General features: G+C 40.3%; 1 protein-coding gene across 1 annotated transcript in view; it reads right to left on the bottom strand.

The window, feature by feature from the left end:
• Nucleotides 1-19,340, bottom strand: part of LOC101631144 (lipid phosphate phosphatase-related protein type 5) — a 108,761-nt gene that overhangs the window by 56,230 nt on the left and 33,191 nt on the right. Inside the window, exons 2-3 of the mRNA XM_004689749.2 lie at nucleotides 12,822-12,954; nucleotides 9,486-9,736 (exon numbers count right to left, since the gene is read on the bottom strand). Of these exons, the coding sequence (XP_004689806.1) occupies nucleotides 9,486-9,736; nucleotides 12,822-12,954 (384 nt within the window). The remainder of the gene's footprint in view (nucleotides 1-9,485; nucleotides 9,737-12,821; nucleotides 12,955-19,340) is intronic.

Genomic DNA, 19,340 nt, shown 5'->3' with positions numbered 1-19,340 from the left:
CCACAGTTGCCGTTTAGGTGACTTGAGTTCTTTTGAGGGTCAGGGAACTGCATATCACTTTTATTTTTTATCAGGTACGGGCCACCTACTCTGTTGTCATCTCCCACTGGGGCGCTGTGTGTGTGTGTGTGTGTGTGTGTGAGAGTGACAGTACCCCCTATCCAAATTAATCTCAAAGACACTTCAGATTGCAGAGACAGTATCCCTGCAGGCCAGAGGCCAACCAGGACCTCACACTTACAGTTTACCCAGGATCCAAAGGCTTCTAAAACCCTGCAGCAGCTTGTGCAACACACCCATGGGGGGGAGGGGTGTGAGGAAGCCTAATGGGGAATGGAGATAGCTACTCAGTGAAAGAGATTCTTGAAAGGCACATCAAAAAAGCTGACACGAAATCTAGCTCATGGCCCACCTTGCCACCAGTTGCCCCTGTCTGGGTCTAACTCACTCCCGAAGACCACAGGCTGAATCCTTTTGAAATGTTGGACAGGTGCCCTTCCTAACTGACGACCCCTTGTTTGACCCTGACACTGCTCTCCAGGTAAAGCATATAAGGGCCCTGGCTACATTCCAGCAGGCTTTGCAACAGTTAACAGACGATGCCCTAAACAGGTTGGCCAGCTACTTTTTTCTCTAGGAACCTGGCACCGGTTAAACTCTTCTTTCTCCCTCCCTGGAGGCCACGTGGGAGGCACCTCGCCCAGTGATCCTTGCCACTGTCCTTGCTGTAAATTGGGAAGGCTCATATTCCTGGGTTCATTACTCATGTGTAGAGGCCTGGGAATCTGTGCCTGCTTCACAGCCAGCTACCGTCACTCCTCAGTTCAGCTGTGAGACTTTTGAGGATTTGAGATTCCTGTTCTGTCGACATTCGGGTCATCCCCTTGCGCCTTCTTCTCTTGAAGCTACTCTTTTCACTTCTCCCACTGCCATGTACTCTTGCAGAGAAAGGTGGGGTCTTTGTTGTTATTAATAAAATGTGTTGTGCTTCACCTCCAGCTGGCAGGTGGAAGAGGACGTCTGTGCCCCGTATGACAAGGCTTCGTGGCTCCACAACCTTAAGGAATGATCTGCCACCCAACTCTGGGCCCAGATCAAGGGGTGGCTTCCCTTCCTTACTGGGTTCCTCCTGCTCTGGGGACCCTTTCTAGACAATCTGCTGCTTCTCATTTTTGGTCCATGTCGCTTAAGTCTCATTGACAAATCTGTTTCTTCCAGGCTGCAAATGGTCAGGCTCCAGTTGGTGGTCCAGACGGACCCACCTGTGACCGCCCTCACTGTGACCAGGGCACCGTGGATAGCCCCCCTTCTGGGTGTGATCCTGACTGCCACATCCTTCGCCCCCACTCAGCAGGAAGTAGCCAGATTGGTCATCGTCCATTGCCCCTAATGGCAGTTAGGGTTACTACTCTGAAGGGGGGGTGGGGAGTGAAGGAGGAAGTTAGGAAATGGATCTAGGCAGTCAGTCAGGAATAGGGTGCCCCAAGTCCACTCATCAGCCTTGTCCAGACCAATAAGGTGTTCACCTCTCAACCCAATTAAAATGGAGTATTCGAAACACCTACTCAGCGGCACAGAGACACGATGCGCAAGCAGTGGGCAAGGATAGTTTCAGAAGAGGAGGCCAGGTAATGTGGGTAAACTGGGAGAAACCCACAAACTCAGTGGTGCTCGGTAGCCTAAGAGGCCCTTCCCAATTAGCAAGAGGCACAGCACAGAGATGCCAGTGTCCAAACCCTCGCTCTGCCCACTATATTCACATAAGCACCTGTTCCTTACCCCTCCTCGGTGTTACCCATTCGGGACCCCTTCTGTGTTCAGAGTGCTTTCTTGTTCATCCTACTTAAAATAAATCTCTTGGTTTTCTGTCATTTTGGTCTTCACGTCGAATTCTTTCCTTGCCAGAAACAAGAACCGAGAAAGAGCCTGGGGTCCTCAGGCTCCAGCCTGCTCTCTAACCCACGGTTCACTCAAATACTGTCATTTCGTTCAACCCGAAATGAGTTTATTTTTCTCTTACCAGTTATAATGAAATGACACCGAATTAACATTATTTGAGGGGATTCTTTGCTGGCTCTGGTTGAGACTCACTTGGGTCACATTCCTGGCTCAAAGACACAAGCCATACAGCCTTGGGCGGCGCTTAATTAGCCTCTTCTCTCATCAGTTTTGTGGTGTGTAGAATAAAGGTGGCCACACTTTCATCCAGCCACTATAAAGATTAAAGCATATAAAGAGTCAGGCATATAAAATACCTAATAGGATGTTGGAGAGAGAGGTATTTTTCAATAATTGGTAGCTGGGGGTTAGGAGGTTAAAAGATCATAGCAGAATGAAAAATGAAAATTGAAGTAAGGACTCTCTAGCCGTCACTTTTAAGACAGCTGGTGATGGTGTAGAAACCCTGACGTGTGCACAGTGGTGCTTGCTCTGGGTGCAGGTCTGACTGTTCCTGTTCTGAGCTGTGAGAGAAGGTGCCTAGGGACCCCATGGCTGCCCTAATCAGGACTCTCCTTGCCACAGCCCAAGCCCGTGGCAGCTCGAGTGGAGGTTTATGTCATCTAGCATTTCGTTTAGGCTGACTCTGGTTTCATCAGCAGTAGCATTCCCAGTCTTAACCCCCCGAGTTCAGGTCCTTATTTCATGTGTGAGGATCTTTAACAGTGTCCCTAAGATGTTCCTCTTTTAGCTTCTTTCCTAGCTGCTTTCCTTTTAAATTCTTTTACTTTTTAAACTTCAGAAGGAATTTATGCCTCTGTGGATAGGCCTGATGCATTCTAGGTGTTCATAATATATATTTTTGGAAGCGAATTAAGTAATTTTGAAGTACTCCTTTTGCTAGGTCATTTGTCAACTCTGACTAATTATGCACCAAGTCCCAGGAAATAGATGATTCTTAATTTATTCTTGTTCATCTTTAAATCATATAATTCCTCACATGTATACCCTATGTAGGATTACCTTCCCACTAAGGCCCTAGTTGCTTTGACTGTTTCTTACTCCCTATTTATGCACTCTGCTCCTTTCCCTGAGACATCTCCTCTTTGTCAATTCAAGTCATTCTCATCTCTCAAATTCCCTTTACAGAGACCCATCGCAAAGGCCCTTTACAGGGAACCATGAAACTCTAAATTTAAATACAGAAGGAAAAAGTGACCACTTATATTGAAGAAAGTGTTTGCTGTATCAATTCATTTTTATAACTACAGGGTTATAAAGGACAACTTTTTTTTTTAATCACAGAGGGGGTCCATGAAGGCATAAATGCCTATAGTCTACAGAGGTTATAACATACCCATAACATTGCCCTATTATACTAGTCCTGTGTTTTCCAATTACAATGTGTAAGGTGCTGCCAAAAGTCTCCAAACTGGTTTTCTAACACCTAAGAAACCCCGGACAATTTAATGGAATTCTGTAACATTTTTTTCAATATTCAAAGAGCTTAATAGAATAGTTTATTTACCCACAGTAAGCCCACATGCACTAGCGAGAATGTCAATGCTCTTTGCTTTTGGCTGAGACGATGTTAAGTCACTTGGCAGTACTGGTGATCTCATGCTGGTTTGTGGTGCTGATGCACTGTGGAAAATACAGGCATTTGTATGATGTGACTAGAGAGCTGAATAGCATCACAAAGCCACATGTCAGTCACAGCATTCCCAAATACAGGAATCCCTTACAGAAGCTAGGTGATTAAGGCAAAGATGTAGACCATTGATGTGTTTATAATCATTTACTTAACTGTTGCTTATCATCATACCAACCATCTTTAATAATTGTATGCAATTCAAAACAGCATTCTGTGTGTGTTATGAGGGTTCATTGATTAATATCTCGGCCTAACCTGGGATGGGGAAAAATGAATATATTAGAAGATTTAAAAGCATGGAGTTAATAGAGGAGTGTGGGGGAAGGGAAAGAAGGTAACTTACAAAGAGCCCATGATGGTGAAAATAGCAGAGACTAATAGCTGCTTCACAGATATCTTTTGTACCTTCCCACACCCCATCCAATAACACTTAGCTGCAGGCTGACAGAGGAAATGTCAATTGACTAACAGTAGTGCTTGTAGCACCAGCAGTCACTAATAGTATAGTAGTCACATTATGTGTGGGAGCTCAATAAGTACTTTTTGATCTATTATCTAGTAGACACGATTTGCTCATTTGAAATCTGGAGCACAGGACTTTCGACATGTCAGCATTCACTTACTCCCAAGCAGAGAAGATTGAGAGCAATGACTTTCTCATGCAGCCAGATCTCATCAGCCAGCGAAGACATACAGAAGGCAACCCAGAGCTTGGCGTTTTACCCATCCCCAATCCTTTTTCTCCAAACATCATCCCTGATCAGTGTCAAGAAATTAAATCAGGGGTCTCCCTGGTGGCTCAAGGGGTTAAAGCATAGCACTTATGACGCCATCCACAGCCACTGCAGCACAAGTTCATTATGCGGCCAGGGAGCTGACCCACATGGTGCAGCAGACCTCTCCTGTCTTGCCCGCTGCTCCCTCAGCAGTGTACTTCAGTCAGGCTGCCTGTTCGGTTCCCCACTCTGTCTCAGGTGAGTCCTCTCAACTCCTTGTGCATCTGGCCTGTATAGCAGTTCTTGAATGAATAAATAATGAACAAATCTTCAAAAAAAAAAAAACAAAAAAACAAAAAAACTCAGTACTAAAAAGGCTAACAAAGCAGTGCCAAGGTAGGGACCAGGTCTGTCAGTGGGTCTCACCTGTGCATCTAGCTGTAAGACCACTCAGGCTCAAGGTCCAACACAATGGGATTTAATGAACAGACAGGAGATGGCGGCAGGGGGTGGGGGGATGTGAGGGGAGGAATTTCTAAGGCCACGAGTGGCTGGCTGGCTCATCCCAGGTAGTAACCACAGGGTTAGAAATGGGTGTACAGGCTGGCACTGTTACATCAGAGAACAGTGGGCGAGGCTCCATCTCGAGGTGGCAGTGGGAGATGTTCACAGGTGGGGGCCCTGCGGTGACACTGAGGCGGTCAGCAGCAGCAATCTGAAAGCCAGGCTGGCCAGCACTGGGTACTGTCTGGATAGCAGTGGCAATACCACTGGAAGGCTGTGCCAGATGACCAGAAGCAGTGGAGAGCTCTCAAAGATGGCCAGACACAGTACCAGTCACCTGTCAAGAGTGCTGGACCATACTGTCCAGTTGTGCCACTCACCATAGGTCACCAAGAGGTGGTGTTGAGCACACCAGTGTTAACAGCTTTTTATGAGCCACTCATCTGATGCAGTAGCTAACAGCTCCTAAGACACCAGGCCCTTGGCCTCCTATGGTGCATGTAGATGATGTCAGTGGCAGGGGCAAAGCCTGGTGCGGTGCCCGTCCTGGCACCCACAAAGCCAGCAGCCATACTATTTGAGTGGTGGGACCAAGTTACTGGTATGCATCTCCCAAATTCCCGTAGCCCAGAATGAGAAGTCTTCTCATGTACTTGGACAGAACTAGGTAAAGGTCCCTAATGGAGAGGCAGCAGACCCCGCTGGGTTGTTTGATCCTGTCTGAGTAGCCTGAGACAGAACTGCTGTACATGGCACCTTGTGAGCTTTTGATATAAGAAACCGTGTGGGAAGTGGGAGCTCGATAACTGGGTAACTGGCCACTCTGAGGTACTAAGACGCATATCCCATTTTAGAGATTCTAGTAAATTTAGTGTTTACAAATTCCTCCTGTCCCATTTCCTGACTCAGTCTGCCTCTGCTGCATTTTGCATCTGTAGGTGCAGTCTAACTTGCACCTGGGCCGGCCTTGGGATTTGCCTGGACCATGGAATACCAAGATGGGAATGCCAGACAAGTTCTGAAGCCTAAGCATTAAGATGCCTTGCATTTTTGGCTTTCCTTCCTTCCTCCTTTGAAGGCTGCTACAAGATGCTGTCAGAGCTGACTTCTAAGAAAGACCCCACAAGAGTGAGAAGATCCAGGTATGTCCCAACAAAGTCCAGCCCCAGGCAACTGGTCAACCAATTGTGATTTATCAGGGAAGCAAAGACTCATGCCAGAAAAACCACAGGTCAAACCACTGAATTTGGCAGGTAATTGATTGATGTGGTTTTGAGGTTAAAGGGTGGTTGGTTATGCAGGAACAGAAGACAGAACTAGGTCAATAAAGGTACCGATTCCTTTTCTTTTTTAAAGTATCTTTAGAAAATCAAAAAGGACTGGAAATGACCTCACTAAAGAGATCATTTTATATCTTAAGTTTGACTGGTTTATGAAATTTATTAGAAAGCCACTAAACCCTATTTCTCATTCTCAACTTTGAAGTTCACTTAAACTTGAAGAAATGTTACTCATCTTATAGGGAAAGAAATAGCATAAAGCTAAATTTAAATATTGTTCTAATGCAATTTAACGCTGAATTATAAATTGAACAGTTGAAGGTTAAGTAACCTTCAGAATATCTTACTGGGGAACCAGCAGTATTTGCAAAAATAGGCATAGAGATTTTTCTCCCTTGAAAGTTCTCCATAAAGCAGAAGAGAACAACTATGTGATCAAGTGATCCCCACAGCCTTAATTAAAGTCAAATGCTAAGGGAGAATTCAGGTTTTTAAATTCTATTAATTCACAAAGGGAAGCATCAGAAAAGTATTTCTTATTTACATTCTTTATAATTGGGCTCATTCATTCTTATTTTTATGTTTACAACACTTCTACCATATTAAACAAATATATCTCTACCTAAATACAGCAATAAGCCTGGTTCCACAGAGAATAGTGAATATATGGTAATGTTCCCCTATTTACCCACTCCTCAAAATTCTGGCAAACATTTCATGAGACTATATTAATTAGAAACACTCTAACATTGCTATTACAAAGTTTTTCCCAAGGTGTTTTGGTGAAAATGGGAAGAATTATTTTTGTATATAGTATCAAATATAGCAGCAAAACCTGACCGTAATGCTACATTTGCAGCAGGAGTTATATTCAGAGTTGCCATAGCAGCCACCCACACTCACACACACACAAAGGGGTGGTAGGAGAAGAGAGAAAAGCAGTTAGCATAGAACAGAATCTATTGTTAAAAGGACAGAGGTACCCTTCAATGTAATTATAAGCAGGGATCCTAACTTAGTCTGAACCACTGTTTGGTGATAGATTTCCAAGTTTTATGAAATGCCTTTTACTCTCAACATCTCAACTCTTGGCTCTAATCTTTATGATTGCTGAGATTATGAAGGGAAAGTAGGGGTGCATCACTCAGGGGTGATATGATTTAATGATTCCCTCTATGAAACATTTGGTATCGTTGTAGCCAGAAAGTTTGTGGTTCTATGGATCTGGATGAGTATTTGAGGGTTTTCAGATTGTCCTTGGCTATAAAATGGGTATAAACAATAGTAAAACTTCATGAGGTTATTAGGAAGATATAATTAATTAGTACAAATAATTGTTACATAAAAATGAGGACAAATTCAGTAATAAAATGAATAAATTCATATACATACTGCTATATCTAAAATAAATTAGTAAAAATGATTCCATGTGACATAGCAAATGCTCAATAAACGTTGTTAGAGTAATGTTATCAAAGACATTTTCAGATTTTTATCAATAGTATTGTTTATAATTCTGAAGTTGCTGAAATAAAGGCCTAACGGGAAGTTGCTAACAAAAAGCAAATCAGAAGTTACTGAAACAAATGCCAGCAGACCAGGTTCAAGATGTTAAGATTCTTCTAGTACAGTAAAGAGACTCTCTCTCCCATAACAATGCCTTTGAAACATTCTGGTGGATAAAAAGTTAATTTACTGTATCAGCACATTTACCACCATTGGTAAACCCTGGTTACACAGAAAAAATCTTCTTCTCTTAGTACTAAATCATCATGTAACAGAATTTGGAATCAAAGAATATTCTGGAATTTGTCTCAAGTTATGGGTTCAATCATATATATAGGGACATATATTTGCATTCATATACAAATATACGTATTACATTGTGGTGCAATGAATGAAGTATTTTGTGACTTCTGTTTCACTCAAGTTTTAAATCTTCATTTTAAGGCTGAATGGTTCATATTTCAGGAGGGCAGAGTGACTAGGAAGAATATGCACAGATAAGTAATATCTCTCATCAGATCTTCAGGTGTCTTAGAAGGTGAAGCAGAAAGCAAGGCTGATGGGATACAGGAAGCTGGGAAAACAGTAACAGAGCTGGAAACAGACAGAGGGCACATGCTACACAAGAGAGTGGAAGAGAAGTGAATAAATAGCATCTGATCCCTAGCCCCATCCAATTTTTATTGATGGGATTTTTTAAAATTCTAGGCCATGAGGGATCAAATGAGTTTGATTTAAAAACCTTTCAACGTTCAAATGCGTACACTCTGGCCTCCAAAATTACCCTCCAAAATTACTGTGAATGTTAGAACAGTGCTCTACTCTTCTTCTAAACTGTCATTCATCTTTACTTCCAGACATGGGTTGGGTTGGGTAATATGGCCACAGGATATTACTGTGTATTATCTCTGCTTTTGCAGCTAATCTGACACGATGTACCTGGAACATCAGAAACACGTCCATGGTCAGACAGTTCTTTGAAATGAAAAATAACTGTTGTTTCCAAATCACTAGAGATGACTAAATCTGATTTCTGAGTCTTTACTAATGACCAAACCAGTTTGAGTCTTTCCAAACCTTTTACTAATGAGCCAAAATCAGACCGAAGCAGCTTGTTAGCACCTTTGGAAAGGAGGATCAAAAGGCATTTAATTTCTCCAAACTTATAACTAGCTACCAGAGCTATGGAAAAGCCTATAGAGCACTCTTCTGAGGCGCACCGGGTGATGGAGAGAAAGCTGGGGTCAGGGACGCCCACCAAGGCAGCCATTCCTTTGTACTCATGCCTGTCCATGCAATGCACTTGGGGCGAGCACGCGCTTTGATCTGACGGGCCCAAGATAACTTCACTTAGGGCCTGGATATTACCATTAAAATCACGGCAAACAGTCAAGAATAAAAGTTATAAGTTATGAGCACAATGTAGGTGACTTCCATTAAGGGCCTAGTTGAAAACTGAGATGAAATAGTTATTGATAACAAAAGGTTTTCTAGAAAAAGGGTGCCCCTTCCTCACCCACCAGAGGTTACCAGTATGGGAATGGCCAGTCGTGGTATCTAAGCAGTTCCCTTAACCTCATGTTCCAAACTCCTGGGGGACTGCAGTGGAACCAATTTGTTTCCATTAAGCCCTGTTTAATATCAAGACAAACACACTCTCAACTAGAAATGCTAATGGCTATGTTTTTTAATACCCCTGACTACTCGCACATAATCTCATGAGTCCACTGACTTAATTTTATTCAAAGTACACACAGCTATTATTAAAAATAAGTTAAAGGGCCTACAGAAAGCTGTTAATGTGACTTCTGTGATGGTAGGGAGGAATAATTCAGACATTGGTAAAACTCACAAATACACAGAAAGACTGGTTTGTAATCCACTTACTGTCAGATACATTGCTGCATAGACGCTGAGAGCCGCTTCTTTAGATGGAAATGTTTTCCTCGCTCTCATGATGAGGTCTGGGTTACCGGTGCAGGCCTCCTCCCCACTGATGAACTGAGTGTACTGCTCACACCCCAGTGCAGTGTAGTTGGGCTTACACAGGGCCAGGAAATGAGGGGCCAGATTCCCTGTCACTACTTGTCCAGCGTTTACAAAGATGTCCGTAGCAAAGAGTCCAAACGTGTAAATTCCTGAAAACAAACCATTTTAACTCTTTAGTCTTTGTGTATTTCAGTTTACAATCAACCAATACATAAATATTGTAGAAACTATAAAACAGTTCAAGCATGCATACATATGTTCCTCCCATCTCATTCCTCTCCAGCTCCTTCCTTTCTTTCTGGAGCAGTGGGAGTGTTAAATTATTTAACATATTGATCTGTCTACCGCTGACTAAGTTTTTATGCATGGCAAGTTTATAAGACATAGGATAAAAGAAGAATATATAGTCTAAGAGCGAGTTGAGGCAATGGGAATAAGTTTCCCTTGAGAGGCTTCAGTCTCTCACCTTCCACTAAAATACCAATCTTTAACTTGTCCCTATGTCTAAAAATACTTTTTGCCTTACTCTCACAAAGGAAAGCTATTGTCTCCCTTTGATTCTGACTCTTAAGCCCATTCAGACTGATGTTAACTCTGCTGGAGATACCAATTAGCAGTAAAATCCAATGCCATTAATTTTTATGTAAATATCATGGAAAATTTTAAGTAAAGTTGAATATTTCAGATTAATCTCTTCATTGCCTTTAGAAACACAATTTTAAAAAGTCACAAGAAATCAGCTGCACAACTGAGCTTTAATTAATCAAATTTGGGTCAATTTAGTAAATAAAACAAAATAATTTTTCAATTTTCTTCACTATATAAAAATTATTAGCTTTTGTTATCTGAAGGTAAGAATTTGCACAGAAAGTTAGACACAGAGAAATTTCCTTACTTATATAAGGGATTTGCCAATTTATGCAGATACTAAAAAGATTTCCTAACTTCAAAGTTATCAGTCATTATTGCCAAAACTTATTTTCTACTTAGGATAGGCAAGACAAATTATTTGGCATAATTTTCAATTAAATTGATGCTCCCAGCCTTCAAGGAAGTAGTACTGAGGTGAAGAAATTCACTCTTTCACTCATAGGGAAATAAAACTAGTCAGGACATTTGAAAATGTCCTGAACCAAAAATAAAACTTACTAAATATCTGGTTCATTAAATAGTCTTATAATACTGTTATAGGAATTAGATGCTTTCCTTCTTAGTCATGTACTTTGGATTGTTTCCTAAGTCTTAATATAATGTACTGACTATTGTGTAGAAAATCACTAGGAAACTTACAAGGATCAAATAATTTTCCAGCATTAGACACATGGGTATCCTTTTTACCTTCAAAATATTATGTAAGATCATAAAATTTTCATTTGTACAAGCCTGCACATAGCAAAAGTCTATGTGTAGACAAATGGCAATAAAACAAAGTCCTGCCTCTGAACATTTTAAACAGTCAAAATTTCCATATTTACATCAGAGCATTCTACAAGTCATAAGCAAATGCTATCAAAGGCAGAAGTTTGAGAGAGGCAGAGAAATAAGAGTGGAGCTCAAGAGAATGTTAATGGACACAATCTCTCCTTGCCAAGCCACATGACCCAGAAAGGGGGCCTCAGAATAAGTCTTCACCTCTATACCCTTGAAACTGAGGCTATAAGATGTGCTCAATTTTACCCAATTAAACCCTTGTTTCTACCTGGTATAAAAGCTTTCCTGTTTATTAAGCTAGAGAGAAATATTTGATAAGGATATAGAAGGTCTGTTGATACTGGTAAAGTTTCCCAAATGTGTGTTAGAGTTAAAATATTAGTGCATTGTGCCCAAGGCCAATACTGTAGTTGACTTCAAAGACACTTATTAAAATGAGATTCCCCTGGTGCCTCCACTCTACTGATCCCCAGAATAAAGTCCCAATGAGGAATGAAGCCCTATAATATTAAAGCTTTGCTTCTAAGCTTTATTACAACAAATTAGAAGCATCCAAATCATGATTAAACAAGGAAACGAATCAAACACTGCTAAACATTTCATAAAATCTTCTAGGAATTATGAAATACACAGAAACGTAAAGTATACTGAACTTTGTGCCACATATTCTTTCTGAAAATGCAGAAAAATATCTTACTTAAGTAGGTAGAATTTCCTTAACAGTGTTTGGGCACCTGTCAACTTTTAGTTCTGGGTATATTATTATGCACTGCTTATTTTGTTATTAACTCTCACAAAGAGAAATAAATTAAGAACACAGTAGAACACAAATGAAAAGAAACTGTTTATAAAGTTTCCTGTCTAAAAGTTTTCCTTTCAGTAGTATACATCAGAGCTCTGCAGATGTATAATTTGATGATAGAAATGAACAGTTTTAAATATAAAGACCTTTTGTCTCCAGAGAAATGTAAAGGCATGATGACATTTTACTAATCTTTAGAGGCTTTATATATAGAGTAAATGATGTCTGCATAACATCTTCAAGCTTCACCTTTCCCCATCAATACGACAAACGCATTGAAGGGTTACAGCATCCTTAATCTTAATTCTGATTAGAATTTTATCTCAACTGTTATTTAGTATACAGTGACACAGTTATTTTTATCTGATAAATCCAGGAACAATAACTTATGTTACATCTATGTTATTTAAAATTTTGTCTTGGTCCAGCTTTTGTTGAATTGAGAAGTTTTTCAATATGTGTGTGTCCATAGGTATTGCTAGAAATTGAGGTTGCAAGTTGAATTGTCAGCGAATCTTGACTTCTAATAAAGTCACCAGTCCATTTTGGTTTACATAAAAAATGTCTTAGATATATTGCTTGGTGTGCTACATACAGTAATTAGCAAAGGCATTTTGTTATTGACCAAACATATTTTATTGGCCTTCAGTGTATTCAACAACCTAGCTAGACTTATCACTCCCCCCAAGCACTTTGTTCTGAATTTTTAAAAATATAGCAAATAATGTCTCTTAATTATGTAATTTTTGGTTACTTAAAAATTCAAATGTTCAGTGTATGGTCTTTTTTTGCTTAAAATAATCCAAAAATGATACTGGAAATGGATTCCTGCGTTACTAGAAAGTGGTATGTAACATTTATTTTTAAAAACAAATTGAAAACTTTCAAGAAAAAAAAATAACCTAATATTTACATAGAATTAAAACAGTGATCATTTTAAAGACAAGTTTATGCATAATCATTGTTTTAGCGACAATAAAAACAATTCATTGAACACATACCAAGAAATCGTACAGTCCGCCGCACCAGTGGGTTTATATAGCAACAGTCTCCAGTTAAAATAGTTTTTTCCTGGTTTTCAAAATCCCTTGTGGCCAGTTGTAGGCAAAACACAGCAGTTTCTCCAACTATTATCTTGCAAAAAATAAAGAGGTTAAAAAGATTAGAGTTTGACCAATGCCAATGTAGAATGCTTTTTTTTATTTTTAAAAATGCAAAGAAAAGAGGCTCCTGTAAAAATTATAATCTCAAATAGAAAATCAAACCGATATTTACTTAATCAGATCTTTTCTACTGTATTGTTTTTATTGCTGTAATTCTGGTTTACAACACCGTATGATTCAGAGGTACAGGTTCCCACCTCTTCAGGTTACCACCCCACACCGATGCTTCCATAATGCTTCATTCACCATAGTCCATAGGACCCCCACCTCCCTTTCACTCCCACTTCTGCCTTTGGGAGAGTCAGTTCTCCTGTCAGATTTCTAGGCTATGTTTTGGTCTGGTTTTATCTGATCCTTTGTTTTCTTTCTCTATACTCCACATAAGAGCAAAACTATCCATTTACCCTTTTATCATAGCCTTGTCCATATAGTAGACAACTTAAATTTTCTTTAATTCAAGGTAATATTAGACTGATACATTATGAATACAAATATTATTTTCTAAAATAATTCATTAAAAATGAAATATACAAAGGATATTTAAGGAAGCACTCGCTTTTTTTTCCATGTGTAATTGAATTCCATGTTTTATAGTTAAGTGCTTGTGTCTTGTTTCAATTTGACTGTGCTGTAGAAATAAGAACAATTCTCTAGGCAACTGTTTTTGAAAGCTAATATAGACATACTAATTTAAAATTATTTTAGTTATTTTATAATAATGGGGAAAATCAGTTCACAAGTGTTTAGACTAGAAATTACCCATTGCCCAAATTCTCATTCATTCTGAGATGTTATTAAGAATTGTGAAGATTAGAGTGCTGTTTACACTTTCATAAATGTGTATCACTTTACCCTTCATAAATACCATAGGAAACAGGGAATATTATCCTATCTCTTTTACAAGTAAAGAAACTAAGACTTGAAACTCAAATTGTTGCCCAAGGTTATAGCGATAATAAAGGAGAAAAACTAAGTTCTGCTAATAGATTTTTTTGCTCAGTTATTCTAGGACCTATCTTCCACTGTTACTGTATCATTTAGCATGGCTTTCATCTCAAAATCACCTAACAAGGAATCATATGAAGTGTTACTATTTCATTTTAGAGATGTAGTTGACTAATTTCTCTTCTTCAGGCCTTAGAAGTCAAACAATCCTAACCAAGAGCTTTCGGCTATTTAACATCATGAACAACACTAAAAATAAAATTAAGAGAAATGAAACTAGAGCCAGTAAATAGTACATCTCTTAATCTGTCATTGTTAAGGATTGTTTTTAGTACATCAAGTTGAGGTTAAATAATAGGGAGTCTCTGACATTCTCTAGGGAAATGCTTTTGAGGTCTTTAAGGAAAGTAGTACTTATGATTACAGGGTCATCAAAAGAATAAATGGGAGGGAGAGAAGGAGATCACAGCAGAGATTAGGTGCTTGACCTACTTTAACTCCAAGATGAACAACAGGATGAGGCAGCTCTTAATTTTTATCCTTTCATCTCTACCTCCTCCTTCTCTTTTCTTACTACATCTCTTCTTCTAAGTTGGTCAGGGTACAAGATTAAGCCAGAGGATTTTGAGCTGAACTATGTTAAAGGAATCTGGTCTTGTCTGGTGGGACTAGATTGAATTAGGAGAGGCTAGAGAGCTCAGCGTTCCAAATCTTCCTGAAATGTTAACTTGGGTGAACTAAAGCAGCATTGTGATGGATCAGTTATCCCACCCAAAGAGACACAAGAGATTGTACTTAATGCCTTGTTTAGTTACCACCACGGCTCTAGGAGAAACTGACAAATAGACAAGCTGCGTGCTTGACACCTTCGTATTTACTTCCCTTGCTAGTCACTCTTTCATGTTCTTTCTCCTCTCTGCTGCTACTAGAAAGTTGTTACTTTCTGACTCTTCATTTTCAATCCTTCCAGGGCTGCTCTCCCCTAGAATCCTCTGATTCTAATGTTCTGTCATCCACTTCATCCCACGAGTTCCCTGCCTTCTCCACAGGAGGTATGATGAGATGTGTTCCCCAAGGCTGCCTGCCATAGCACCCCAAACCCCTAACACGGACCTCTAAGATATGAATAGAAGATATAGTGACACTTAGTGAATCCCCTCCTTTATAGAGCTCATTATCAATAGATCAGAAAGTCTTAGTTTGCTTCTGACATTTTGCCTGACTCCTAGTGTCCAAATTCGCTTTGTATATGAAGAAAGCTCTGCTCTCTACCCCACCTCCTCCAACTTGATCTTGGACACTTTGTCCCTGACTTGCTCATTCTTAGTTACCAGGCACCCACCAGACTGAGAACTGCCTTGTCTATGTTCTTTATCCCAGGTGACTCTTCTTCCAGTAGTTTCTCTGATGCACACATCTCACCTGCCTGCCTCTCAGAACACTGCCTGTGTTTAAATTTCCTGTTTGCGACTTGAGGTGATCTGTCAAACACCGTCTCAATTAACATTGTTTGGCTGTTACTAAAAGAAATCCACCCAGACTGGAACTTATTTTCGGATGGATGGGTCATCTCAATCAATCTCAGAATCAGAATGAGGTGCAAGAATCATCATTCCTCAGGAATTCAGACAGCTGTTCTCTGAGTCTCATTTTTTCTCTGGAATGACAGTTTCCCACCTTAACTCTGTTCTGAATGCCTGACTCAGTCTTATTGCAAGTTGCTTCTCTCTCTCAGGCTATGGATGATTGCCCGATAATTTCTCCAAGTCACATCTTGACTATGTCAGCTCAGTTTAAAGCAAATTCAAAAGGCCTAGAAACAAGCTGGTAAAGCTGTAGAGAGAAAGGAAGATTCTCGTAAAGTGTTGGTGGAAATGTAGACTGATCCAGCCTCTATGGAAAATGGCATGGAAATTCCTTTAAAAATTAAAAGTGGAAATACTGTATGATCCAGCAATACCTCTTCTAGATACTTTTTTAAGTCCATTAATTCAAAAATCTATATGCATCCCCGTGTTCATCACAGTGTCATTCACAACAAACTATATGTCCATGCAAATAAACTATATGTCCACTGACAGTTCAAAAAGAAATTCTGGTATAAAACCACAATGACATACTACTCAACTACTGAAATGACAAAATTTTGCCTTTTGTGACACATAAATGGAACCTGATAGGAGGAGAGAGTAGAGGAGGTCAATTGGTAGCGTGAATGGCACGAGGATTCTGGTGGGTGTGGTGAGGTCTATGTATGTATAGAGGTGGGAAGCTGTAGTTCCCAAACTTACATAGTATTGTAAGCCAAAAGGAGTCAGCATAACATTATTAAAAGGGGGCATATTTAGAAAAAAATACTGTTTACAATTTTCAGTGTCATAGCCAATGGAGTAACACAAATTGACATTAGGGACTGTTTACAGGTGAGTCTGAACCTATCTTATTCAACCTTGGCAATTCCTACATGTTCTTTGGACATGCTATGTTCTTGTTACAGCCTGAGGTCGTTCCAGGCATTTCCATACAGCCAGGCTTATATCCTGGTCCATGGCTTAGCAGAGGTTGGTAGGCAGGACACAGCTCTGTGCTTGACAAGACTAAAATATTGATGACTGTGTGCAACTTTATTTCCAATCCTGGTTGCTAACATGTCTCCCTCACTCTCTCTGGGTTCCACTAGCATTTGGTACATTTATTCATATGGTTTTTCTAAGTTTTAGCAACACCTGTTTCTTCCACTGGACTGACAGTTTCTCAGAGGCTAGGGCTATCTACTGCTTATCTTTAAACTTCCAGTTTTAAGCACAGGGACAGGAAGTGCTATGGATGGCTGTAGGAATGGGTGACATGCAGTTCATTTCACCCATATTCTCAAGGAGACCTATTCAAAGAGAAACAGACAAGTTAAACACATGACTTTGTGGCATGACCAGAATCTGGATTCCAAGTTCAGAGTTATTGACTGACCACAGACTCTGCCTGAGAGTTTACAAGCTTCTCCTCCAGTGTATCCAGGTTAAATCAAGTCAGCCCCCCATGCCTGACTCTCACTCCTCAAGGTTCAGGTCACAACTTTGTGTTCTAGCACACTCTAACCATTTCTACACTTTTATAGAGCAGGTATTAGGACCTAAGTCACCTCACAAGGACTTTTACAACTCCTGGGGTAGCCTGTAAGAGACCCCAAAGAAGAAAAAGAGCCTTTGACAAACTACTCTTCTTGTAAGGCCTTTCCTACTACTGTTTTGTCCTTTATGGAATTTCATCATGTAGCTTCCTCATACCTTTGCTTCTAATGCAGAATTGAGGGCCTGGTGATTTGGCTATTTCCTCACTGTTATGAAAGGCTTCTTTATCTAGATCCCTGTCTGCCCATTCCATTAGATTCCCAAAGCAGCCCTTGGGTATAGGGCATAACCGATTTGCCTTTCACATGGGAGAGGAATAAACACAGCACAGGAGAGTGCAGAACCCAGAGGTGGGGATGCTGAAAGCGTGACACTGTAGTTTTCCTTGATAAAATTTTCTTTCATCTGTGAACTAATAAATGAAAGCTGTTTCCAGAAAGAATCGAGGTGATGAACGATGTGAACAGAGATGGGGAAGGCGCAGGCCCCTCCTTCCTGCCACAGCTCTGGCTGTGTATTCAGCGTAAATAAAGGAGCAGAGCATGAGAAAGAACATCCACAGTTCTGGGGACGGGGGTCAGCTGTTTTTAGGGGAACTCCTCTCCCACCTCAGCCAAAGCTCTCCATTCACTGGAACAGAGTGGGGGAAACAAGTGACTGGCAGAGGAGAGCGAGCGCAGGCTGGCGCAGGAAGTACAGAGCTGTCAGCCCTCACTTCATCTCTTACATCTGCTTTCTAGCGCCCCTCATCTTGGCTCACTCACACCTCCCACCCCCACTGCTCTGCTGCCAGAATGAAGCACCACCTGCCTATTCCCCAGTTCTACAGGAAACCCTCAAGCAACCTCCATGAAAGGTTAGTGTCTATTCCAGGTCCATAGCAATCTTATCTGAAAGGTGACAAGACTTCCTCCAAGGGGGAGGTCACCCTGAAAGGCCCTCACGGCTTTACCTAATTAGCCATGACTGTGTCTGTACAGTTGTGTTCTTCATTGAGCCGTAGTCCTCTCCTCACTACGGCTTCAAAAGGCAAGCGCTGAAGCCCACCTAGTCTGATAAATGGAAGCCCAGTATTCCACAGACCTCCCAAACTAGAGTATCGTAGAGGTCCCTATTCAACCCCATCCTGTTCCAGAGTCACTCCATTATGCTTTATTGCACCCAGACTTGACACACCCTGCTTGGCTGTAAGTCCCAATATACATACTCCCCCTTTCCTAAATAACCAGCTCTTGTCCCAATATACCAGCTCTTGATATATTTCATCGCATCCTTGAGGACAGATGTGACTCCCATTCCTAGTTCTTATCTGTCCCCTGTGTGTCAGTGAGGAAAAAGCCCAATCTTGCCAGTGACTAACAAGCTCAAAACTGTCAATCATAACCCCCAGTATAAATGAACACATATCTCTTTTATGAGCATATGTGTTGCTCTGTTGCTTTCCTGCCTCAGTTCCTAGAGGCTGACCCTCTGCTATCTATATTCCTTAATGACAAAATACCAAAGTCAATTTTTCCAGGAACATAAAATCACAGTAGACTTTCATCAAATGCCAATCTCCAAATAGCTTTGCGTTTTCATTTCGAAAAATCCAATTAGAAATTTCTCTCCACTTCAACTGGTAGTGACTCAAAGATATTCATGCATCATCAGTTTGAAATTGGTACAAGGAAACCATTTCCCATGTAAGCGGCAACAGAGGTCATGCGATCGCTGTGAAGTGTGCCTCACACTTCAGAAATACGTCCAATAATACCTGAACTTTAATTTGAAAATGTAGAGTCCCTGGACACTTACATTTTAAATGTGGGTGAGTATTAGGTTTATATTAAGGTTTCTATCAAACACATCTTGCATTCTTGGTTATTACACAGACACATATAAAGAGTTCATTTCCCATCATCAATTCCAAGCTAATCAGGGATAATTCTACCTATACTGAGCTAAAAAGTTACACTGGATGCTATCTCATTAACTTTGTGTCATGAAGCAGACACTAAGATTTCTTCTTTGTGTGTAACAGACTTCAGCACCCTTGCTAACACAGCTGCAAATTTAAATGTTCTCACCACAAAACAAAAATGATAATTATATGATAGAATAAAAATGTAAGCTAAGGCTATGGTGGTTACCATTTTGCAATATATAAATGTATCAAATCAATATGTTTTCTCCTTTAAACTAACACACGCTGTCAATTATATCTCAATAAATCTTAGGGAAATTTTTTTTTCTTTAAAGCTAACTTAGTGGTGTTTACTAGGTTTTATTCATTTTTTTTTTT

This window comes from Condylura cristata, unplaced genomic scaffold, assembly GCF_000260355.1.
Source record: "Condylura cristata isolate star-nosed mole 26May11 unplaced genomic scaffold, ConCri1.0 scaffold00026, whole genome shotgun sequence".
NCBI lineage: Eukaryota > Metazoa > Chordata > Mammalia > Eulipotyphla > Talpidae > Condylura > Condylura cristata.
The sequence above is the reverse complement of the archived record's forward strand: the minus strand, read 5'-3'. Positions and strand labels throughout refer to the sequence as shown.